This window comes from Rhinatrema bivittatum, chromosome 3 (genome assembly GCF_901001135.1).
Source record: "Rhinatrema bivittatum chromosome 3, aRhiBiv1.1, whole genome shotgun sequence".
NCBI classification, from domain to species: domain Eukaryota; kingdom Metazoa; phylum Chordata; class Amphibia; order Gymnophiona; family Rhinatrematidae; genus Rhinatrema; species Rhinatrema bivittatum.
The window spans coordinates 446341620-446368003 of NC_042617.1; the positions used below are offsets into that span (position 1 = coordinate 446341620).

General features: G+C 41.0%; 1 protein-coding gene across 7 annotated transcripts in view; it reads left to right on the forward strand.

Annotated features, from left to right (window-relative positions):
• Positions 1 to 26384, forward strand: part of ASAP2 (ArfGAP with SH3 domain, ankyrin repeat and PH domain 2) — a 413895-nt gene that overhangs the window by 331595 nt on the left and 55916 nt on the right. For 5 of the 7 annotated variants that reach the window (XM_029595831.1, XM_029595830.1, XM_029595833.1 and 2 more), the window contains one exon: positions 10395 to 10650. In XM_029595831.1, the coding sequence (XP_029451691.1) occupies positions 10395 to 10650 (256 nt within the window). The remainder of the gene's footprint in view (positions 1 to 10394; positions 10651 to 26384) is intronic. The other 2 variants (XM_029595832.1, XM_029595836.1) reach the window with 1 other exon arrangement.

Below are 26384 nucleotides of genomic sequence, written 5' to 3' on the forward strand. Positions count from 1 at the left end.
TACAGTTAATGATGAGTTTTAAGGTCAAGAGTAGTAAATGTCTATCAATTTCTTAATAAAGGCAGAACAATCTTACATAATTGCAGTCAATTTCCAAATTGAATGAAAGATCATATTGGATACTAATCTATCCTTAAACCTTCCCCATATCTCTCCCCAAAATTTCCTTAAATTGGTATAGAAATGTAACACATGAGAATGTCCCTATGCTATGTGACCGAAGCCCAACATTTATTACATTCCTAAGCACTGAAGTGAGAGACTTTTATTGGTGTGCACACTGCACTATGAGTCATAACATTTCTGAGCTGAGGATGTAGACATTGAAACCTGCAATTACTTGCTCCAAACTTTAACTCGTTGCATAGGTTCCATAGAGGTCTCCAAGTACTTTTCTGTACTTTTTCTACTCCTTGGCAATCCCCTGTGTTGGTAAATGCATTCTAAAAACATTGATTGTCTCCTCTCCCCCCACCGAAGCCACTTTAGAGAATGCCAGCATTTTAACACAACTTATTAAAAAAAAAAATCTCTGCTAGACCTTGTAATCCAGTCATTGCAATGACAGTCCTTGGCTGGGGGTCTTCTGGAATCTTGCATTCATGGGCTCTAACTCTGGCCATTGCACAGTGATATTATTTTCGGCATTAAAACTGTGCGATATCGTGCGTTAGGCCCATAATGCAATATGCGATTTTTTTCGCAAATTCCGTTTTGGGCATTTTTAGGCTGGGGAAGGGCCTGAGATGTGAAGAAGAGTGGGGGAAGGGCCTGAGATGGGGAAAGAGAGAGAGCAAGAGCCTCTGGGGGGTGGCACCATACTAAGCAGCTATTTATGCTACTATAAGAGGCCCACCTAGTAACTCGAGGTGAGGTTTAGGTAGATGAGATTTGTACAATGTTCTCTCAACCTAGCTTGATGTTACCCAGGTAGAGAGTCCGTCCAAGCTAGGTTGAGAGAACATTGTACAAATCTCATCGTTGTGTGAGTTCCCTCACTCCGAAGGACATCAAACCTTACTCTACATGTAAAAGTGACCCCTAACCCTTACACTGCTACCTAAACCTCACCTCGAATTACTAGGTGGATCAAGGGAAAGCACTAGATGTACAGCAGTGTAGTTGGATTTCAGTAAGGTCTTTGACACAGTTCTGCATAAGAGACTTATAAATAAATTGAACTCCCTTGGTAAGAAACCTAGAGTGACTGACTGGGTTAGAAACTGGCTGAGTGAAGGCAACAAAGAGTAGTGATAAACATATTTTTCTGTGAGGTGGGGGTATGCTTCATGGATCAGTCCTTGGACCAGTTCTTTTCAACATTTTCATGAGCAACATAGTGGAAGGATTGTTGGGAAAGGTTTGTCATTTTTGTCAATGGTAGCAAAATCTGCAACAGGGTAGACAGCCAGGAAGGGGTGAAAAAAATGAGGAGGGATCTAGTGTCTGGCAGCTAAGATTTAATGCTGCTAAATGCATAGGTGGATAAAGCAACAGCAAAAATCAGAAAGATGCTTGGCTGCATAGGGAGAGGAATGGTCAGCAGAAAAAGGGAGGTGATATTACTCCTGTCCCTGGTGAGACCTCATTTGGAGTACTGTGTATAATTCTGGAGACCTCACCTTCAAAAGGATATGAACCAGCTCAAGTCTATTCAGAGGGTGGCTACTAAAATGGTCAATGGTCTTCAATCTAAAGAATATGGGGATAGACCCTAGAAGAAAGGTGTGATGGGGAGATATGATGGAACATTTAAATATTGCAAAGGTTTCCATACACAGGAAGCAAGCTTCTTTCAATGGAAAGGAGGCTCTAGAATGAGGAGTCATGTAATTTTTTATTTATTTTGTTCTGCTTTTTGGCAGATCAGAGTGGATTAAATTGAGGTACTATAGGTGAAAGGGGGTAGACTCCAGAGTGAACTTAGAAAATATTTCTTTACAGTGAGGGTAGTGGATGCATGGAACAACCTTGTAGTGGAGGTGGTGGAGATAAAACCAGTATCTGAATTCAAGAAATCATGGGATAAATACAGGGGATCTCTAAGAGAGTGATGGAAATTATAAAGCTAAATTAAATGAGCAGATGAGCAGACTAGATGGGCCGTATGGTCTTTTTCTATGTTTAAAAAGGAGACCTTGCTAAGATGAGGAAGCTAGTTAGAAGGAAAGTAAACAAAGTAGTTACAAGATTTAGACATGAAGAGACATGATTGAGACATGAAGACCGTTTAAAAATGCCATCCTAGAAGCCCAGATATAATGAAGTCCACAAATTAAAAAATGTCAAGAGAAAAGCAAGCGTCTGCCAGAAAAGCTAAATGGTGCTGTGAAAGCCACTATCTAAAAGCAAAAAGGCATCTTTTAAAAAATCTAATAAGGAAAGTAGGAAGGCACATAAGCACTGCTAAATTAGACATAAAATGTAAATATTTATTTTCCACTTTTCAGCACTTTAAAGCGGATTACATTCAGGTTCTGTAGTTATTTCTCTGTCCCCAGAGGGCTCACAATCTAAATTTGAACCTGAGGCAACGGAGGGTAAAGTGACTTATCCAAGGTCACAAGGAGTGGCAATGGGATTTGAACCCTGGTTTTCCTGGTTCAAAGCCCTCTGCTCTAGCCATTAGGCCAAAAGAGAATTTAAGGAGAGGCTTGTTAAAGAAGTAAGAAGATGTAATAAAAATGTCTTCAAGTATATCAAAAGTAGAAAACCTGCAATTGGGCTATTAGAAGACCAGTGGTAAAAGGTTGCTGTTACCTCGCGGCGTTGAGGGCCGACCCCGATGCTGGTTGTTGACTAGTTCCAGCGGCAGCGCGGGCCGTCACGAGCCGCGCTCAAGCTCCGCCTATCAGAACACGTCGGTCTTCCACCCGGAAGTCCTCGCGTTTGCGCGGGAAAATTTAATTATTTAAAGAGCTGAGACCAGCACAGCATTGCCTCAGCTACAGGCTTGCTGTGCTGGTGCTTCCGTGGCGTTTGTCTTCTTTTTGGAATTGGATTCTGGACTTCTCTGCCTGCTGCCTGCCCTGACTTGGATCGGATTCTGGACTTCTCTGCCTGCCGCCTGCCCAGACTTGGATTGGATTCTGGGCTTCTTTGCCTGCTGCCTGCCCAGACTTGGATTGGACTTCGGACCTGTTTACCTGTTGTCAACCTTGATAGTGGAGTTTATCACGGACTTGCTTTGCCTGCTGTCAGCCCTGACTCAGGACTGTGTTGGTTGCTCCTGCAACTGGTCTCGGGGAATACCCTATCACTGGCTACAACTTCCTTGCTCCATTGGCTAAGGTAAGACTGGGGGTTACTTTGGATCCACATTTCACAAACCGTAACAGATAGCTGAGGCCATGGATTCTGTAGACCTTTCAGCCTTGCACGCCATTCCTGGTTTGGCAACACGTATGCAACAACAACAAGGAGCTTTAGACCAAGTTACCAGAGTGCTGGAGAGACTGACTGCTCGAATGGATGTTCTTTCAGTTGCTGCTTCTGTAAACCCGACTCCCTCATTATCTCCACCGCCTCCTGTACAACTGCAGCCCCCATCGCGCTTTAATGGTGATCCTCAGCAGTGTCGGGGGTTCTTAAATCAATGTCAAATACATTTTTCACTCCAAGCAGCATCATTCCCCACAGACCAAACCAAGGTTACGTTCATCTTATTTCTTTTGGAGGGATCAGCACTGGCTTGGGCCTCACCATTTTGGGAACAAGAGGACCCTCTGAAGGACAACTTGGAACAATTTTTGAAAGAGTTTCGGCTGATATTTGATGAGCCCAGTCGTACAACTTCAGCAGCTTCCGAGTTTAAGCAAGGAGTCCGATCGGTATGCTGTTAAGTTTAGAACATTGGCAGCTGAACTTAGATGGGGAAATGACAGTCTGACTGCCATTTTCAGGCAAGGACTCTCCGAAGCCATTAAAGATGAGCTAGTGGACCGTGAGACTTCAGAATCTCTAGAGGAGCTAATCCACCTGGCAATCCGAATTGATCTACGAATTCAAGAAAGGGCTCGAGAACAGACCCTCTCTAGATGACCCATTCTACTAGCACCTTCCTTTCAGAGATCATTCATTGCACCAAGAACTTCAGAAACTCAGGCATCCAGTGAGGAACCTATGCAGATTGATTGTTGTCATCTAACCCCTGAGGAACGTCGGCATAGAAGACTGAACAATCTCTGCCTTTATTGTGCTGGTTCTGGACACTTCATCAATAAATGCCCAAATAAGTCTGGAAACTCCCAGACCTAGGACTGGTGGGAGAGGCCTCCCTGGGTCATGTCATTCCCTCTCCACAAATTTTGATTCCAGTTTCAATATCTCTCCACGAAAACCTTATTCATCTACAAGCCTTTTTGGACTCAGGGCGGCCGGTACCTTCATTGAGGTGGATCTAGTCCGTCAATATCAGATTCCTACTGAACCATTGACAGTTCCCCTCACTGTGTCGTCAGTTTCTGGACAACCTCTGGTGAACAAAATTTTTCAAATTACTAAACCTATTAAATTTACCACTGAGATACTGCACCAAGAGACTATCCAATTGTATGTACTTCCATCTTTAGTCAACCAAGTAATCCTGGGCTTACCATGGTTAAGACTTCACCAACCCCAGATTGATTGGGGTACCTCCCAGCTGGCCAGATGGAGCAAATCCTGCCATCAAAATTGTGTACGACAGATCCATCCAGTCAGCCCCACTTTAGCATATTCGCTAGCCATTCCATCTGCATTACCACAAATATACGCTGAATTCAGTGATGTCTTCAGCAAACAGCAAGCCGAGATTTTACCTCCTCACCGCACTTATGACTGTGGGATAGACTTACTTCCAGATAAAAGTCCCCCCAGGGGTAGGGTTTACGCCTTGTCGGAACCTGAATCTGAAGCTATGAAACAGTACATTCAGGAGAACTTGGATAGGGGCTTCATCAGACCGTCCTCCTCTCCAGCGGGGGCCAGATTTTTTTTTGTGCAAAAGAAAGATGGTTTATTACGACCTTGTATCGATTATAGAGGACTTAATAGCATTACAAAAAATAATCGATATCCCATCCCACTTATCACAGAACTCTTTGATCGATTGAAAGGAGCACTGATCTTTACTAAACTTGATCTTTGAGGAGCATACAATTTAATCAGAATACGTAAAGGGGACGAGTGGAAGACCGCATTTAACACTCGAGATGGGCACTATGAGTATTTAGTTATGCCATTTGGACTATGTAATGCTCCGGCGGTCTTTCAAACCATGATTAATGACATCTTCAGAGATCTTCTGTACTCCCATGTTGTTGTATATCTTGACAACATTTTAATTTTCTCCAAGACAGAACATCAGCATCAACTTCATGTCAAGCAAGTACTCCAACGACTTCGGGAAAACAGACTCTATGCGAAATTAGAGAAATGTCTCTTTCATCAACAACAATGACCTTTTCTGGGATATATAGTATCTTGAGACGATCTTTGTATGGACCCTGAAAAGCTTAAAGCTATAATGGAGTGGCCTCAACCAGTGGGGCTTAAGGCCTTGCAGAGATTTTTGGGATTCTCCAATTATTATCGCCAATTCATTTTTGGATACTCTACCCTTGTTGCACCACTTTAACTAAGAAGGGAGCTCCAAACCGTAATTGGCCTCCTGAGGCCATTCAAGCCTTCCAAGTCCTAAAGAAAGAATTTGTGAAAGATCCTTGTTTACAACGCCCTGACTCAGACAAACCTTTTATTCTGGAGGTCGACGCTTCAGCCTTAGGAGTTGGGGCAATTCTCTTGCAACCCTCTGAGTCAGGGAAATTATGCACATGTGCGTATTTTTCCAAAAAATTCTCCTCTGCAGAGAGAAACTACACCATCGGGGAACGAGAACTATTAGCAATTAAAATGGCACTTGAAGAATGGCGACATCTCCTTCAAGGGGCTAAGTTTCCTATTGATATTTACACTGATCACAAGAATCTTGCCTATCTGTCTCATGTTCAACGTTTAAATCTACGGCAAGCCTGTTGGGCACTTTTCTTCAGTAGATTCAATTTTAAATTACACTTCCGCCCTTCAGAAAAGAACTTACGTGCAGATGAGCTATCCAGGAGTTTCCTCCCTGAGGACACTCCTGAGCCGCTTCGGCATATCATCGATCCTGCTCACATAATATTAGCAACCACCCTAACTGTTCCAGTAGGGAAAACTGTAATGCCTAGGCGTTTAAGACTCAAAGTACTATGATGGGCCCATGACTCCTTTTTCGTTGGACACCCTGGCAGACTCGGAACTAAGAACCTGGTTTCTCGCCACTATTGGTGGCCACAATGGGCATCTGACGTCCAAAAATATGTTGACTCCTGTCCTACTTGTGCGGCTCAGAAAACCCCCTAGACAGCGACCTATGGGCCTTTTGCAACCTCTTCCAATTCCTAAACAGCCTTGGATACGTATAGCAACAGATTTTATCATTGATCTCCCTCTTTCTGAAGGCAACTCAGTAATTTGGGTCGTGATTGACCGATTCTCCAGAATGGCACATTTCATTCCTCTGCCTGGATTACCCTCTGCACCAGAGTTGGGGTGACTATGTGTACAACACATCTTTTGAATCCATGGGTTACCGTCTAGTATCATTTCAGATAGAGGAGTTCAGTTCACAGCACAATTTTGGAGAGATCTCTGCAAAAAATTTAGAATAGACCTAAGTTTCTCTTCTGCTTATCACCCACAGTCTAATGGGTTAATGGAACGAATGAATCAAACCCTCAAGACGTTTTTGCGTTATGTTAATCAACGCCAGGATGATTTAGCCTCCTTATTGCCTTGGGCTGAGATTTGCCATAATAATCATGTTCATCATGCTTCAGGTTCATCGCCTTTCTTTCTGGTGTTTGGAAGACATCCACGGATCCCTCTTTCTCTTACTACCTCCTCGTCTTGCCTGGCGGTAGAACAAGTGGTTCATTCTATGACTACTTTATGGGAACGAATGCAAGATCTACTATGACGAGCATCTATCAAGATGAAAAAAAGAGGCGGATAAAGGGAGGAGACTGGGAACTCCGCTTAAACCCAGGGACTTGGTGCGGTTAAGCACACGGAATCTCAAATTACACATTCCTTCTTTAAAATTTGCGCCTCGATTTATTGGACCTTTTCCTATTGAGAAACAGATCAGTGAGGTATCCTTTAAACTTCAGCTACCACCTACATTGCGCATTCATGATGTGTTTCATGTCTCAGTACTGAAACCAGCAATCTTATCCTGGCCTTCTAGAAGGAAGAAGCTGATGACTCCATCTGTCCTGCCAGATGATACCCAATATGAAGTTAAGGAAATCCTTGATGTTAGAAGATCAAGAGGGAATCTACAATACTTAATATCATGGAAAAATTATGGTCCGGAGGAGAACTCCTGGGAACTGGCCCATAATATACAAGCTCCTCGTTTAATCCGAGAATGTCATAGACACTTTCCGCTCAAACCTCACCCCAGGAGCAGGAGAGAGGGCCTTTGTGGGGGGGGGGGGGTACTGTTACCTCGCAGCGTTCTCCAGCATTGAGGGCCGACCCCGATGCTGGTTGTTGACTACTTCCGGTGGCAGCATGGGCCGACGCGAGCCGCGCTCAAGCTCCGCCTATCAGAAGGTGTCAGACTTCCACCCGGAAGTCCTTGCGTTTGCGCGGGAAAATTTAATTATTTAAAGAGCTGAGACCAGCACAGCATTGCCTCAGCTACAGGTTTGCTGTGCTGGTGCTTCCGTGGCGTTTGTCTTCTTTTTGGAATTGGATTCTGGACTTCTCTGCCTGCTCCCTGCCCTGACTTGGATCGGATTCTGGACTTCTCTGCCTGCCCTGACTTGGATAGGATGCTGGACTTCTTTGCCTGCTGCCTGCCCAGACTTGGATTGGACTTCGGACCTGTTTACCTGTTGTCAGCCTTGATAGTGGAATTTATCTCTGACTTGCTTTGCCTGCTGTCAGCCCTGACTTGGGACTGTGTTGGTTGCTCCTGCAACTGGTCTCGGGGAATACCCTATCGCTGGCTAAGATTTCCTTGCTCCATTGGCTAAGATAAGACTGGGGGTTACTTTGGATCCACATTTCACAAACCATAACAGGTGCTCAGGGAGAATATGGCCATAGCAGAAATACTAAATAAATTCTTTACTTCGGTTTTTACACACCTTAACCATCTTTGTAGGTGATAATTCAGATGAACTGAATCAAGTGATTGTGAATCTGGAAGATGCACTAGAGCAAACTGACAAACTAAATAGTGGCAAATCATGATGACCTGATTGGATTCACCCCTGACTCTAAAGGAGCTCAAATATGAAATTGCAGAATTACTACTGATAATCTGTAATCTATCATTTAAATCTGCCCCTGTACTTGAGGACTGGAGAGTAGCAGATTTAATACCAGTTTTCAAGAAGGGCTCCAGTAATGACCCAAGAAACCACAGAATTGTGAACCTTATGTCTGTGACGGGTAAAATAGTGGAAATTATTGTTAAGAACAAAATCACTATTCATATAGATAACTAAATAGGGAAGAGCCACAGTGATAATTACTGAAAAGAAGAAATTCAGGTTTCCAGGAAGGGGACTCACCTTGAAAGTGCCATTGCCTTAACGATCTCCTATACCCCTACCCCTACCCCCTCCTCTCCTTTCCCCTCCTCGCTCCCCCTCTCCCCTCTCCCTGCCCCTGCATTTAACATTAATATTGTAAATAAGTTCATATGTTAAGTTCTTAAGTGTACATGCATCCTTAACATCCTGATGCATATCTACTCTTAACATGGATAATCTTCATCCAGTTCTTTTACAAAGTTGTATCCCTGCTCGTTGACTCTCTCTATCCTTGTTCCTAGTTCATTGTAATATCGTTAACTCTCTCTATCCTCGTTCATTGTAATTTCCTTTCTCAGTTAATTGTGAACCGACATGATGTGTCCTACGAATGCCGGTATATAAAAATTGTTAAATAAAATAAAAAATAAAAATAGTAACCTGAGAGCACATATGTTCCTGAGAAAACATTCTGATCTGAGGAGGTCCACAAAGAAAGGGAAGCCACAGAAGTTGTTAGTGTACTGGGAGGTTTCAGAGAGAGTAAGCCTACCTGGATAAATCACAGAGTTGAAAACTGATGCTCCACAGAGGAACAGCAGTGAGAGAAGAAGATTCTGCCACCTAAAAGGTACTGGGAGGACCCAGGGAGGAAGGGAATCACCCAAAGAGCTTAACTATTTGGGGGATTGTGTGAAAAGATGACTGAGTTCTATTTTGGTACTTTTTGGACTTTGTTTCGATTGGTGTATTACCCACTGGTGTATTTATTTGGTGTTTGTTTCTTGCCATCAGTTTACAGTAAAGATTTTATTTTGAAGAACAGCTATTAGAGTGGAATATAGATGGTGTGATTAAATTGGAGTGCAGAAATGCACTAGAGTGAAGAAAACCCTAAGGATCTTGAAAACATCATCTTTCCCCCACCCTGTGCAGGAACCCTCGGGGTCTTGGGGCCTTGGAGGGTCTGTGACCATTTTCATGTGCCCCCCCCCCCATGCCCAAGAGCTGACCAGGGAGAGGACTACACATATATATTTTCATATGTGTACTTCAAAGCCTTTACATGAAAATCTTTGAACAATTATTAAAGAAACTTCCAGGAAGCCTTTCCTAAATGTCTTTGATTTAGCTTTTTGGGCACTGCCGTAGTGCAAGAAACCAAACAGATATGATTGATTTCAGTTGCATTCACAATGATCAGCAACAATATGAAGGCACTCTTGACAGTAACATTAAAGACAAATTCTGACATAACTAGATGATTAAATGTTTTTAAATTAAATTTTCATTAGTAAGGGTCATAAATAATTACTTTTTATTGGATGTAGGAATTCATTTCACACTACTCTTGAAAACAAGGGGTTTCCGGAACTAATGATTTTTCCCACTCATAATTTAAAGAAACTCCCTTCCTTACTTATGATATGAGAATAGAACATTTTGTCTAGTAACAATTATTCACTACTTATGTATATGCAGTTATCTCTCTAAGTGTATATCTGGGAAGATCTTTATAAATGCCTTAATACATGTATATGTATTTGTTTATAAAGATATATTTATGAATGTCTGTACAATATAATTCAATACAAACATTCATGGCAAATAAGGACCACAAGACCCATCTAGTCTGCCCATTCCTGATGCAATACCGTAGAATCTACCTGATTGTCAGATTTACCTTCAACCTCACAACTTAGAATCCTCAGTTTATTTCAAAATAATCTTTGCCTTGAAGAAATATAAGGTTTTGATTCTGAATCTGTGTTAAATTCAACCAATCATCATTCCTTTTTTTTTTTTTTTTTTTTTTTTTTTTAGCAGCCCAGTCCTATCCGGAGAGAAGACAGGCCGATCAGCTTTTATCAACTGGGATCAAATCAGCTTCAGTCTAATGTAGCATCTTTAGCAAGAGATGCAGCTAATGTTGCTAAAGATAAACAAAGAAGTTTCATGCCAAGCATTCTACAGAATGAAACATATGGGACAATACTTAGTGGCAGCAATCCTGTCACTCAGGCTCCAGTGCCTGTCACAACAAGTGGGCCGCCTCTGCCTCCAAGGAATATTGGCAAAGGTAAGAGGCTGGAAATTACCATCTTGGCAGCTTAGATTGATTAGAAAATTGAAACCCTATTTGTAAACTGTGGAATTGATTGCCCTGACCTATGGACATGTTGCAGTGTATTTGGACTATTGCAATGCCTTGTTTGTAGAATTACCCCATAAAATCTTGGGACAGTTGCAATTGGGCCAAAGCCTGGTAGCTTGTGTGCTGATATGTTGAAGCAACTTCATTGGCTTCTTATAGATTGCAGGGCTAAATTCAAGGCTTTATTTTCAGTTTTTAAAGCCTTGAATGGTCTAGGCCAGGAACAGGCAATTCCTGTCCTTGAGGGCCACAAACTGATCTGTTTTTGGGGTTTTTTTAGGATAACCTAATGAATATGCATGGAATAGATTTTCATACAACTGAGGCACTGTACATACAGATTTTTCTTATGCATGTTCGTTAGGGATATTCTGAAAACCCGATCAGTTTGTGACCCTTGAGAACTAGAGAGGCCCACCCCTGTTCTAGGCTCTAGGTATCTTAATGAACAATTGTATCAATATATTTGTGGGCATGTTGTCTTATATCCCCAAGATGACAGCTTTCTTTTGATTCCATCAGTTCAGGAAGTAAAGTCCCCATTGGTTCAGAATAAAGCCTTTTGATGTTTTGCACCAAACTTTTGGAATAGCTTACCAAAAGATCTTCAATTCTTGAAAGAGCTACTTCTTTTTTGCAAACCGCAGAAAACTTGGCATTTTGCCCAAACATACAGCAATTCACCAACCTAGATTATGCTAGGTGGATGGGTAATGTACGGATTGTTAAATTTTTTTGTAATACACTGGTAGTATTTAAAGTTTAGAAAGGATTGTATGATTTGTGAAATGATTATGCATTTTATTTATGGCTGTTTAAGGATTATTGTTAATTGTTTAAATCCTTATAAGTAATTACATTATTTTAAAAAGCATTTTAAGACCCTCATTAGTTAATTTTTGGTCTTCAAATTCATTATATTATGCCTCTCTATCAATACATAGTTATCTCATAATAAACTCAGCTTGAATCTGTCAAAAACAGAAATAATGATCCATGGACATCCTCAGTTTGACAAAATTCCTAAAACTTTCTTTTTTGATAAGATAATATATCAAAATGCATTTGCAGTCTGTGTCATAGACATGCAAAGTCACATTAAATCTGTTGTAAAATCATCATTTTTAAAACCGCCTATTGAAACACATCAACCCACTATTTGATATAGCTGAATTTTGAACGATTCTTCAATCATTAATATTGACAGGCATAGACTATTGTAATTCCCTATATGAAGGCTTCCTCAATCAACTACACATCCATTACAGCTAATACAAAACGCAGCAGCTCTGCTATTGTCCAGTACAAAATTACATGATCACATCTCCCCAGTTCTTTTTAGTCTGCATTGGTTACCCATCAAATGGTGTATAAAATATAAAATCTTAACCATCTTGCATAACCTTATTTATAACAACACAAATGTTTGGCTGGTGCCAGCCTCCATCTATATTCTCCCGTTAGAAATCTGAGATCAAAAAATCAATCCCTTCTGCAAATTCCCTCTCCTAAATCCACAAGATTATTAGCAACCCAACGGCAAACATTTTCCATTGCAGGACCTATCCTTTGGAACTCTGTACCTCAAACCCATAGATCCCTGGGCAAGACAAAAGAATTCAAGAAAGCGCTAAAGCATTATGGGCCAGATTTTAAAACTTATGCGTGGGCGTAGATTTGTTTGCGCAACCCGGCGCGAACAAATCTACACCCGATTTTATAACATGCGTGCGCTGCTGCGCGCATGTTATAAAATCCGGGGTCGGCTCGTGCAAGGGGGTGCACACTGTGCACCTTGCGCACACCGAGCCCGAGGGGAGCCCCGATGGCTTTCCCCGTCTCCTCCAAGGCCGCTCGGAAATTGGAGTGGCCTTGGAGGGAACTTTTTTTTTTGTCCCCACCCCCCAGCCCTACCTAAATCCCCCCCTCCTAACTTATTTTATTTCTTATGCCTGCCTGAAGCAGGCGTATCTTGCGCGTGCCAGCCAGGCCACACGAAGGAGGCCTCAGGACCGCCCCCGGACTGTCGCCACACCCCTGTACCTGCCCCCGGACCGCCCCCTTCCTGCCCCTTTTTTCAAAGTCCCGGGACATACGCGCGCCCCGGGGCTTGTGCATGCCGCCGAGCCTATGCAAAATAGGCTCGGCGCGTGCAGGAGCGGATTTTCTCAGGTTATGCGCGTAGCCTTTGAAAATCTGCCCCTATTTGTTTAAACAAACCTTTGCAGACTTATGTAAATCCTAACATGCACAATTCCTTCTTTTCAACTGTCTACACCGTTGTATATCTTCTCAATTTCAATATAAGGCTTTTAGGATATTTTATTTTATATTTTTATGTTAATTTAATTATGAATGTATTGTTGTAACCCACCCCGAACCTCGGTGGGTGCAGGATGTAAATTCTTTTAAATAAATAAATCTTTTTTTTATCTGTTTGGTGCTGATAAATTATGGGATTTTGCTCCTACTAATGTTTTATCCCAAGATTTCATCCTAAAAAGTTTACCTTAGATGCTTGAGCTCCCAGCTGGGATTTTAAGCAAAAGGTCTGAGGACCATGGAGGTGCACCAATTGCTGGTGGTTAGGCCACAACAAAGAAGTCTGAGGAATCAGTCCTGCATATCTGTCGGAAGATTACTTTTCCAGAAGAGAGGACTCAACTGATCACTCATTGGGGCCCTCTCTTCCACAGGCCAGGGTTAGATCTCCCTTTGAAGAATTTTCTTTCCTTAAAGTTGTAGGTTTAGGGTGAACCCAAGGCGCCTCTTCAAATACTTGGAGCTTAGAGTTGCTAGCAGCGCCTAGGATGTTGGGAGAGGAATTGGGAAGCCTTCGCATTTTCAGTTGGTAAGAAAGCAGATACAAAGTATTGTGTCCATGCAGTTGAAGGATTCAACAAGTTCCAGTTATATTTATTTAGTCAGTTTTATATACTGGTGTTCGGTTTTTTGGACCTTCACAACGGTTTATAATTCTATAAAATAAAAGAACATGTAGAACAGCATATAAGCAACATAATTTAAAATAAAATTGACTTATAAACTATAAAAATTACAGTTAAATACTTAATAAAATGCAAATAAAATATCTCACTGAAAAACTTAAAACTAGTAAAAAAAACAACAACAAAAAAAAAACTCTAAGCTAAAATAAATCGAAACAAAATAAAATCTATGTCATTGGCTTGAGTCACTATAGCACTAAGAGTGTGGTAGTTCTGTACCACCTGGATGTTACTCTGACTCTGGACCTTTTTTTAGAAGAAGTATTTTTTGAAGACAAATGGAATTGCCAGTTATGCAAGTAAGGTAATTTTATAGCTTTCTTCAAAGTGTTAGTAAAACATTTTCTACCATGTGCTTTAGTTCTCATGCTGCTATGGTCCCATGTTTGCCACAATTAATTTTTTTTATAAGCAGCAGCTCCTTGCTGATCTTGAAATGTCTTTTGGAAGATTTTCTTGCCTTTTTTTTGGCTACAATGTGCCTCAAAACCTTTTCACTCTCCCAGTTTTCCCTAGTTAGGTTTGCAGCAGTTTAAATATTTTTTTAAATTGTCATTGAGTCCTTTCAGCGAGTCCACCATTTTTAGATTTAAACTTTTTTGGATAGACCCATTCACGCCTAGTTTTTGTTCTTTGGATTATCTTTCATTGAGACAATTTCTTCTTTTGATTTAATGTTGATTTTTTTTGTGACAAGTCTGAAAAGGTCAGCACTTTCAGGTTTTATCCCACATACAGAGGCAAGATGCCCATCATAGATCACCAGTTTTCTTTAAATGCATGGCAAGTCAACATAGCTTGACTCTTTGTAACCTCTGCTCCAGGAGGTCACCCGGAATAGTTAATTACCACAAGATTATGCTTGAGACCTTTCTTACAGACTTGCAAGAGACTAAGTTGATTAAACCAGCAGTGAAAAACCACAAAGATATACTAATTACTAGTGGCTCAAAAGTGCCAAAAAAAATCATCCACTCCCTCAGCACCAAAGCAAAAAAAAAAAGACCTCAGACAAGAGTAAGCTCACTCTCCTATTCATACCAAACATTGGAGTCTGAGCCCTTGGGTAAGGAGCCAAGAAGAGAAGGCCAAAATTCAAGCAAAGTTGTGGGTGTAGTGGTACTGATCTTAATCACACACCTCCAAGAGAGAGGGGCGAACTGTGAAATTTGTTCTCCATCTTCTATGTTGCTTGAGCGTGGAGGTTAGCTCTCTCTTCACGGTATGCACCATGACAAACTCCCGAGGTCCAACTTCAGGCTTCAGGGACTCCCCAAGAGCCTATGGAGAAAGCCTGTTCACCTGCATTTTTGATTAAACAGTCTTTTTGAAGAAGAGCTCCAGATGAGAAAACCAGAGGCACTAGCTCAGTGAATGGAAAGTGTAACATGGCATATATCATCAGAAAAGGGTGACCAACATGATAGCAGTTGGAATGGCTCCCCTATGAGGAAAGGCTAAAGAGGTTAGTACTGTTCAGCTTGGAGAAGGGATGGCTGAGGGAGAGGATATGATAGATCTATAAAATCATGAGTGGAATAGAATGGATAAAGTGAATTGGTTACTTAGCTTTCAAAAAATAGACTAGGGGATACTCCATGAAGTTAAAACAATTTGGAGAAAATTCTTTTTCACTGACTGCACAATTAAGCTTTGGAATTAATTGCCAGAGGATATGGTAAAGGCAGTTAACATAGTTTGGTTTAAAAAAGGTTTGGACTATTTCCTGGAGGAGAGAAGTCTATAAACTGTTATTAACCAGGTAGACTTGGGAAAAGCCATTACTTATACTTGGTCATTAGCAGCACGGGATCTTGCCAGGTACTTATTACCTGGATTGGGCACTGTTGAAAACAGGATTCTGGGCTTGATGGACCCTAGATCTAATCCAGTATGGCAACTCTTATGTTGTCTAATTTGGAACATCAAGGGTGGCCAGTGTAATGCCAGTTTTTAAAAAGGGCTGCAGGGATGATCCGGGAAACTATAGACCAGTGAGCTTGACATTTATGCTAGGCAAAATGGTTGTAGCTATTGTTAAAAATAAAATTACTGACCATATAGATAGACATGGTTTAATGGGGAAGAATTAATATGGATTTTGCAAAGGGAAGTTTTCTCTTACTAATTTACTATATTTTTTTGAGGATATTAATAAACATTTGGATAAAGGTGAGCTAGTTGATATAGTATATTTGTTTTTTCTGAAGGCATTTGACAAAGTCCCTCCTAAGAGACTCCTCAGGAATGTGGAAGGTCATAGGTTCGGAGGCAGTATTCTATTGAGGTTTAGTAACTGGATAAAAGATAGGAATCCAAGGATAGGACTAAATGATCAGTTTTCCGAATGGAAAAAAGTTGTTAGTCGAGAACCCCAGGTGTCCGTATTAAGACCTGTGCTATTTAGTATAGTTGTAAATGATTTTAGAGAAAGGAAAGACCAAATTTGCAACTGAGACAAATTGTTGAGAATTGTTACAACAGCAGCAGATCGAGAAAAAACTAGGAGACTAGGAGACTGGGCAAAGTAACGCACAAAAGGAAAAAAAATCTCAACTACAAGTACATGATGCTGGGTTCTGTGTTAGGAGTCACCACTGAGGAAAAGAACGTCTGAGTCCTTGCAGACAATATCTTGAAATCTTTGGCTCAGTGTGCAGTGGCGGTCAAAAGGCAAATAGAATGTTAAGAATTATTTGGAAAGAAATAGAGAACATAACCAGAGAATATCATAATGCTCTTGTATAGATCCATGGGTATGACCTCACCTTGAGTGTTTGTGTGCAGTTCTAGTTGTCCCATCTTAAAAAAGACATAGCAGATGTCGAAAAAGTACAGAAAAGAGCGACAAAAATGATAATGGGGTTCGAAAAGCACACTTATGGAGAAAGGATAAACAGATTAGGGCTCTTTAGATTGGAAGAGATGACTGAGAGGAATGATCATCGAAATTTATAAAATCATGAGTGGGGTGGAATGGGTAAGTAGGGAATGGTTATTTACCCAATCAGACAAAACTAGGAATAAGACTACATAAAACTAGCAACTGCCATATTTAAAACAAATTGTGGGAAGTATTTGTTCACTCAGTGCACAATCAAGCTATAAAATCTGTTGCCGGATGATATGGTCAAAATAACTGACATAATGGGGTTCAAAAGGATTGGACAAGTTCCTGAAAGAAAAATCCATTTATATTTATTAGCCAGGTAGACTTGAGAAAGCCAGCACGTATCCCTGGGAGTGAGATACAAGAAATAGATCAACTCTTGGGGATCTGATGGGTACTTGTGATCTGAAATGGCCACTGTCAGAGACAGATTGATGGATTGATGGACCTTGGTCTCACCCAGCATGGCACTTCTTATGTTCTTATACTTCCACTTCACTGTTGTGCATATCGGCACCAAGTCAGCAAACTCCATGCCAAGTCAATGGCAAGCAGGTTCAGAGAGGAAATCTTCTCCAATTCCTTGGTGCCAACTGGCCCCATGGCCCTGGAAGTTTATATTTGGTGCCAAAAAGCAGTTAATTCGAGGGTTGGCCTCCACCCAGACCTCAAAAAACAGAGAGGAAGGCGATCAAGAAAAGCCGTGAGGAACAAAAAAGGAAAGTGACCGGAGGTCCTTCAAAAGTTCTTTATTAGTTGCCCGACTCTAGGCCTGAGTTTCGCCTAAAAAGGCTGCTTCAGGGGCTACAATAATAAATAACAATAAATATTATTCAAACAATCAAATAACAAACATACATATTCAAGAAAATTAAAAAATAAAATTAATAAAATTAAAAACATGAATAAAACAGACGCATAAAATGTTCTAAACATACATAAAGCTGTGCACTCATAATTAATTAAAAATGCAATGATAAGAAAAGGCAGAGGAGGGACCGAGAGCAAGAATATTAAACACAAATGGTCATAAAACAGGTGTTTAAAATGCTAATTGAACATAAAAGTCATACCTAAACAAACTTAAAATGACTTAATAAGCGTAATCAATTAGGTGATATCACAGGCAAAATATAAAGAAACCAATAAATATGAACTACTGTTGAAATTATAAAAATTCTTATCTTAACAAATTACGATTACCTTCTTTAAATATCTCCAATGGATTTAGAGATATGTTCTTTAATGCAAGCAGGTGTTATTTATCCTTACATCAATCGGAAATTCCTCGATTGTGGTCAAGAGCAGTTTAAAATTCAACTGAAAAAAGGTTTGTAAAAAATGTATCTTAATGCAAAAATCCCTTCATTTATGAACCTAAAATCTAATATGTCTTCAAAATCATAACAGTGTGAAAAATGTGTAACACAACAAACTATTAAAAGCATATGTAATTACAAGAAAAAAGTGATAAAATTGCTACAAGCGTGTGTCAATTAAAAATCAAGTGAAACACATGAATAGTGTACAAGTGTGATTTATCTAATATATTCTTATTAATTATAATTGCTCCGGTCACTTTCCTTTTTTGTTCCACCCAGACCTCGACATCAGATTTTTGTGTGAGTCAGAAGTAAAAAAAAAAAAAAAAGGAGATTATTCAAGAAACATTGGCGCTGAGACAAGAAATTGGTATCAGAACACACTGCCCTATACTATAACCAAAAAATTGACAATCCTGTATTTTTCACTAGAAAGCCGTTATAATAACTTTAAAGGACAGTGAATCAGTTATCTACCAGAAAAGTCCAGATGTGTCAATTTTTCATGAATTTTATTTGCATATAAAATTCTTCCATGTATCCATGTCTACTTCACTTATCAATTGATATGTAAAACTAAATCCACTTAGCTTAGTGTGTGTTTTAATCAAAACTCCAGATGCAAAGACTCTGTTACTGAAAAGTGGAGAGATGTCATAAGCTCCCCAGAAAGAATACCCAACATTGACAGGGTGTCGGCCACTCATGTGTGTATCAGGGGTGCACTGCAAGCTGTAAAAGAAACAAATCAAAGCCAAAAAGTTTGAGATGTGCTATGATTCCGATATAAAACATATTATTCACACAGTAGTAGTCTGCTAATGTCTCCCATCTCACACTTCATTCAAGCTCCAAAAATGGCTGCAAAGACCACCTTCATTTATATCAGTGTACTGATTGATTGCTGACTCACATTTCCTAAATATGCAAAACATCCACTAAATATAGCAAAGTGGAAAAAATTTTAGATAAACATAAAATTTCATGACAGTAAATACCATTCAAGCCATTGCTGATCATGTCTCAACATGGATATTGACTCATTTTTTAAGCCCTCTAACATCATGTGATTCATATGGAGTGGTTTATTTATTATGATGTCCTTTATGTGGGTAAAACTAAGCATAAAATAAGGACTTGTATTTATTGAACACTTAAGTTGTATTCAGTGTGAGCGCATTGAAGTTGCTTTGGTTGCTCATTGACAAGCCCATTGCCGTGAAGTTTACAGTTTAGATTTTATAATTTTGTGCGAGCACGTACTTTTGTTTGCGCACCAGGCGTGAACAAGAGTACACAGGATTTCAATAGATACGCGCGTATCCATTAAAATCCGGGATCGGCGCGCGCAAGGCTGCCGATTTTGGGCAGTCTGCGCGCGCCGAACCGCACAGCCTGCCTCCGTTCCCTCCGAGGCCGCTCCGAAATTGGAGTGGCCTCGGAGGGAACTTTCTTTTGCCCTCCCCTCACCTTCCCCTCCCTTCCCCTACCTAACCCACCCCCCCGGCCCTATCTAAACCCCCCCCCCCACCTTTATCGCCGGTTTTACACCTGCCGGAGGCAGATGTAAATCTGCACGCGCCAGCGGGCTGCTGGCGCGCCATCACCCGACCCAGGGGCTGTTCCGGAGGGTGTGGCCACGCCCCTGGAACGCCCCCAGGCCAAAACAACGCCCGTGGCACCGCCCCCGAAATGTCGCTTCACCCGCGCCACGCCCCCCTGCCACACTCCCCGGCACGCCTCTCCATGCAAGCCCCGGGACTTACGTGCGTCCCGGGGCTTGCGTGCGCCGCCAAGCCTATGCAAAATAGGCTCTGCGCGTGCAGAGGGGGTTTGGGGTAGGTTTTCGGGGGGTATGCGCATATCCCTTTGGGGTAGATTTTCAATGTGAATATCTGAAGTGGCAATTATGACTTGAGGTTGAGACGAGAGCAGCAACCATGGGCATAGCATCCATAGTACACAGTGGTGCACAAGCATATACCACAAACTGCCTGGTGGCCTAAGAAGAGGCCCTGTCACAGGGCTGCAGCATGCACATCCAGAGGGGTGGCAACAGAGGTCCCATCTCACTGGCAGCCATGAAGAGGAGCAGGCCTGGGAGGTCATCGGTGGCTGAGAAGAGGAAGGAGCCCATTCTCCCACTCCTCTAAGTGTGCCTGCCCTTTGGCATTCAAACCACACGAGGCCAGTAGATGCTCTATGCTTCTCTCCTGCATTGCAAGATTAGCACAGAGGAAGTGCTAGCCCCGTGAGTTTTAAATATCATGGGACAAGCACATGAGCAGCAGAAGCAGGACTGGTTCTCCCTTCTGCTCCTGATGGGGAGCCTGCCTGTGTTTTATCTTTGTGTGTGTATGTGAATGGTAGCCTGTGTGTGTGTGTGTGCGAATGGTAACCTGCTTGTGTGTATGTGGTGTGACTGTGAAGGGTAACCTGCCTAGGGGTGGGGGGTGTGTGTGAACAGGAGCCTGCCTGGATCGGTGTGTGTTTGTGTGAGAGAGTATATGGGTGTGTGAGAGTGGGCGCCTGTGTATATATGTATGTGTGTGATAGTGGCATCATGCATGTGAGAATGAGAGCCTGTATATGTGTACTTATGTAAGGGAGTGGGAGTCTGCATGTAAGAGAGAGCATGTGAGAGTTTGTGTGGGAATATGAAGCTGTGTGAGAACATGTAAAAATGAGAGCCTGTGTGTGTTTGTGGAGGGGAATGGGAGCCTGCATGTGAGAGACAGCATGTAAAAGTGAGTGTGTGTGTGAGAGAAGGTGGAAGCCTGCATGTGAGAGTGAGAGAGTATGGATGGGAGTAGAAACCTGCATGTGAGAGCCTATGTGTTTGTGTGTGAGAGCATGTAAGAGTTGAGAGCCTGTGTGTGTGTTTGAGAATGGAAGCCTGTGTGTAAAGGCATATGAAAATGAGAGCCTGCCTTAGAGAGAGCATGCAAGAGTGGGATCCTATGTGAGAGAAAGCTTGTGTGTGAGCACGCATGTTAGAGAGGGCTTGTATGTGTGTATGAAGGAAGAAGGAAAGAAGATAGGCAGAGGCCCTAAATTATGGAACATACTTCCACTGAGACTTAGGGAGGAGAGAGATATTAAGCTTTTCAGAAAAGGGTTTAAGGCCTGGTTATTTGTGAAAGCATTCAAGTGATTTAAAGTACAGATGATATCAACATTAATGTTTTTATTGTATTTTGTATTTATGAATTGTGAACCGCACTGAACTCTTGTTATGGAAGTAGCAGTATAGAAATATATGTATGTAAATAAATAAATAAGAGAGAAGAAACAGAATAAGAGACCTTGAAAAAGGAATAAGGAATAGACAGATAAGGGGAAAAAAGAGACTGGGACCAACTGATTAGAAAAATAAGGTCAGACAACAAAGGTAATAATAATAATAATAATTTGCCTTTTAGTGATTGGAATATACCATCTTTAGGAATGTGCAGTTCTTATATATTTGTATTTTGCTTTTTCTTCAGTATTCCAGAGTTCACAGAGTCTGGTTTCTCTGGCTTTCCATTTCAGTTTTGCTTACGTTTCTGTATCTAATTTGTAATCCCTTATTCTGTATTAGGTAAGGGTCTGTCTGTGATGCTCATATGTGACAGAGGTGCAGTATTTTGACTAGCATATAGTTTCTCTATAGGAATTTGTAGCAGTCCAGCTTGTTCTGTTTGCCTGGTAGGTGGCACACAGGCTTTCACAGGCATGTGCGCGCGCACGCACACACACAATGTGTGTGCGAGGGAGAGCCAGTGTGTGCGTGAGCATTGGCATATATATGAGAGAGGGAGTGTGTGTGAGAATTAATGTGCTAGTACGTGTGTGTGAATGAGAGAGAGAGGAGATAGTTTATGTGGCCTTCCCCTCCCAATCTATGATAATCTCAGGGTGAGTGGAAATCAAGAGATCCCAGATGTGGAGAGCAAGAGATTTTTTTTTAATCCTGATTAGTTTTAATTATTGGTGTAATTTGATGTTTCTATTGTTTAGAGTTCTATTTTGGGGAAATAGAACTTTTTTAAATTATTGGATGTTTTATTCATCAGATGTTTTGAAATATTTTATTAGTATTTGATAAATATTAGAACAAATTTATGCAAGTTTTTTTTTAATTATTACATGTTCATCTGCTATTTTGACATTTATTCTTTTTATTAGCATAGTTTTAATATTATGAATGATCTTTTATATCTCTTGGTTTTATTGCTTGATGTTTTATGAGGAATGACAATGATTCTGATTTTCCATTGTTGCACTGCATAATACAGTCGGGCTTGTGGTTTCCAGTATAGAATTTCTTGGCACATTTATATTTTGTATTTGGTGAGAGTCTATCTGTATTTTAAAGGTCCAGTTCTTATTTCTTGAATTCTTGCTGTGAAAATGATGGTACATATACTGGCTTTTATGGCATTGTGGTCCTCTCTTCCTCAATTCTATTTTAAACAGAAGTTTGCTCTTTATTAATTTCATTTGCATGCAGAAAACAGCTTTGAATGTTCTTGCAGAAAATATTTTTTCATTCACATATTTTATTGTAATTGCTGTTAGTAGATTAGATAATTATTTTAGGGGATGACTTAGCTAATTTTCTAAGAATTGGGTTGCTATGAGCATAAAATTGATAGGCTTTTTGCAACAAAGTCATATTCGTAAGATAATGTAGAAGGGTGTACTATGTTCTAGGGTATCTGGCAGTAGTAAACTTTCTGGTGTACCATCAATTTCAGCAGTCATCTTACACTTTTGGCAGCAAGATGGATTCTCTTGGCACTTTAATCCCTTTTCTGTGCTCCTTAGATCTAAAGGATGATTACACCCACATAGAGATAATCTCAGGTCACAGGAAATATGTTAGATTTGTAGTAGGGAAACAGTGGACTCAGGCTACTCGGGATCTCCAAGACAGCATCCACATTATCCAGCAACTCGGGGGCTCTCCCTGTCCTGGCAACTGATTCAGTCAAATCTGGCCAGAGGAATAGCCTTCCATATTCTTTCAGTGCAAATTGTCCTAACCAAGGATGTGTTCAACCTGAGCTGGGGAGTTCTCTCAGAGGAATTTCGCACCTAGAGCCTATGATCTGCTCAAGAGAGATTTTATCCAGCTTCCTAGAAATAAAGTCAACATGATACACTCTAAAGGCTTGCAGAGATTGGCTGGCCAACAAAATTGTCCTCATTCAGACAGACAACCAAGCAGTGAACCTCTTCATCAGCAAGCAGGGAGGAACAGATTCTTACGACCTTTGTTATAGTGCTGTCCAGATGTGGTTTCTTATGGAATGATCCTGAAAGCCACATACATGACAGGCAAGAAAAATGCCCTAGTAGACAGGTTGAGTTAAATCCTGAAATCTCATGAATTGTCCTTGGACAGGGGATTATCAAAATAGATTTTCTGCGAGTATGGTACATGCAGATCTGTTAGCATTTCCTCTGAACAGAAAGGTCCCGAATGTCTGCTCCAGAAGAGGGATGGAATGCAAACTAATGTTAGACATCTTCTCCCTAAATTGGGAACAGAGTCTTCTGTATGCTTATTCTTCAGTTCCTCTGGTGACAAAATTCAGAAGAGACAGGGGGCACCATAATTCTCTGTTAGCTGAGACAGATTTGGTTTCAGATCCTCCTGGAGATGTCAGTTGGGAATCCTGTCAGGTTGGGGAATTCCTCATCTCTTATCTTTCAGAATTGAGAATGCTGCATCATTCCAACTTCAGGTCCCCCTAGTGTTCAGAGTCTAGATGTTAAGAGAGTAGCATTTAATTCCTGTAACCTATCTGGGGACATATCTTGTATTCTTCTGGCTTTTAGGAAGGACTCCATGTGGAAGTCGTATGGTTTAAAATGGAAGAGGTTTGCCTTCTGGTATGAGGGAAAGGCACTAGATTCTTTCTCCTGTTCCACACAAAATCTGCTTGAACACCTTCTACATCTTTTAGAATATGGTTTGAAGACTAACTGAAGGTTCATATTGGTGCAATATGTGCATATCACAATCATATAGAAGATCATCCCATCTCTGTACAGTCTTTAATTGTTCAATTTCTGTAGGGCTTTCTTCAGTTTAAATCCTGTCAAGGTACTTAAGCATGGTATTGACCTATCTGATGAAAACTCCCTTTTATGCCAAAAGACTCATGTGAGCTAAAGTATCTAACAAGAAACAGTCACTTCAGCATACACTGTGTTCCTAGCTGAAGAGACTTATCCACCTTATACAATGTTTTTAATAACAGGGCAGTTCTGTGCATGTAGCCTAACCTCCTGCCTAAAGTAGTGTTGGAATTCCACCTTAGCAAAATTGATAATCTTTCCAACATTCTTCCCCACACACACACTACATGTCCATAAATGGGAACAAGCATTGCACAGTTTGGATTGCAAAAACGCATTGGTTTTCTATCTGTGCACCCAGCTTTTTGACCCTCAAGAAACCTGGACCTGCTGTCAAACACACCCTTTCCAATTGGCTAGCAGTTTCCATCTCCTTTTGTAATGCTCAAGTAGGCTTGAATCTCATTGTGCATATCAAGGCTCAGTGTGAGTCATGGTAGCATCTTTGGCCCATCTGAGATCAGCCTCCATGAAGGAGATTTGCAAAGGTGTGACATGGAGTTCATTCCAACATTCACATCTTACTGTTGTTTGGATAGGGACTCCTGACATAATAGTATATATATATCAAGACTTTCCCCTTTAAAGCAATAGAGCTTACTTGGCCAGATTTCCTGAAACTGAGACCAGTTTCCATGTTGTTGATAGACTTAGTTTTTGGGTACTTGCCAGGTTCTTATGGCCTGGATTGGCCACTGTTGGAGACAGGATGCTGGGCTTGATGGGACCCTTGGTCTGACCCAGTATGGCATATTCTTATGTTCTTCTTATGTTCTTATGTAGTAGGTTGGACAGTCTGAATTGAGGAGTGTATATGAGGTGTAGAACTCAACTTCATTCCTCCTAGGGGCCATTACCTTTCTTTCTAGGCTTTCTTTCTTTGTTGGCAACATTTTCTAGTTGTGTTTTAACCCTTTTTTTTTTTTTAAGGCAGTCTCTAGCTTAGGATTCCCCACTGGTGAGAACATAACATCCTGCTTGTCCTTGGAGCATGCAAAGGTTGCTTCCTGTAACAGCTGTTCTCTGAGGGCATCAGAATTTAAGTCCTCACAAAGCCTACCCACCTCTGTATGAAGTTGGTTCTTCACATTTATATTAAATAGCTATAAAAGAACTGAGGAGGTCCTGCATGACACATTGACAAGAGTCATGCTGCACATCGTCAGTCAAGCATGCCAAAAGCTTCCAGATGCATTAGAGGAAATCTTCCGCACTGGGTGCCATCAGATGGCATCACCTACTGGTGAGGATTTATATCCTGCTGTCCGTGGCAGACACTTGTTATAGGTAAGCAACTTTTGCTTTTATCATCAGTTCCCAAATCCAATCTGGGGCTGTCACTTTATTTGGAAGCAATAAGGGCTTTGCTATACACAACTGAAGGCATGCTTTTCCTTGTTACCCTTAGCACCTCAGATACAATGTTTGTAATGTAGGGCAAGATGCAAACTGTCAGACATCAGCAACAGTCATTGTCACCCTTGGCTTGTCTCCATAAGTCCAAGGAACCATAAATTCCTAGTGTAATAGACATACTTAAGGACACCAGGAATCTGTCAGTGTTCCATAATAATATAGTATTAACAGCAGAAAAAGAATGAATAGTCCATCCATTTTGCCCAGGGCATTTCTTATAGAAATAACTGCCACTCCATGTAGGTTACCCCAATGTTTCTGTTAAGGGTAGTAACTGCTGCTCTGTGCAGGTTACCCCAAGCCTTATGTTAAGGGTAGTAATACTAACAATCAAACCAAACACTGTCAAACCCCTATCAAAATTACTGTCAACATTTTTACAGGGTGAATAGCATTCTTGATAATTCAAGTAATGCTGCTTGAATGTGCTATAAGCTTTTGGACTTACAGCCTTCTCCCTGCACTGGGCAACAGGAATCCTACATGCGTATCCTCCAATACCATTTGTGGTAAAACCTATATTAAAACTCAGAAGAGACTGGGGGATTACAATACTTATAGCCCCCCCCTTGGCCAAGGCTAATCTAGTACCTAGTTCTTCAGGACTTAGCTGGCTGGAAACCAATCAAGTTGGATACTAGTCTAGCTCTGATAACACAGAGAAAGTTTTTTTTTCACCTTAATTTCCAATCTCTTGTCCTTATTGCTTAGATGATGAAGGGGTAGCAATATGCTCTTATGGACTCTTCAATAAAGTGTAAGTACTTCCTGCTTCTAAGAAGGTCTTATGATTACAGATGGAGGAGATTTGCTTTCTGGTAGTACCCAACCAAATTTTCACACACCATCAACCACAAACTTTTTTAAAATGTATTTTCATTTGCCAAATCT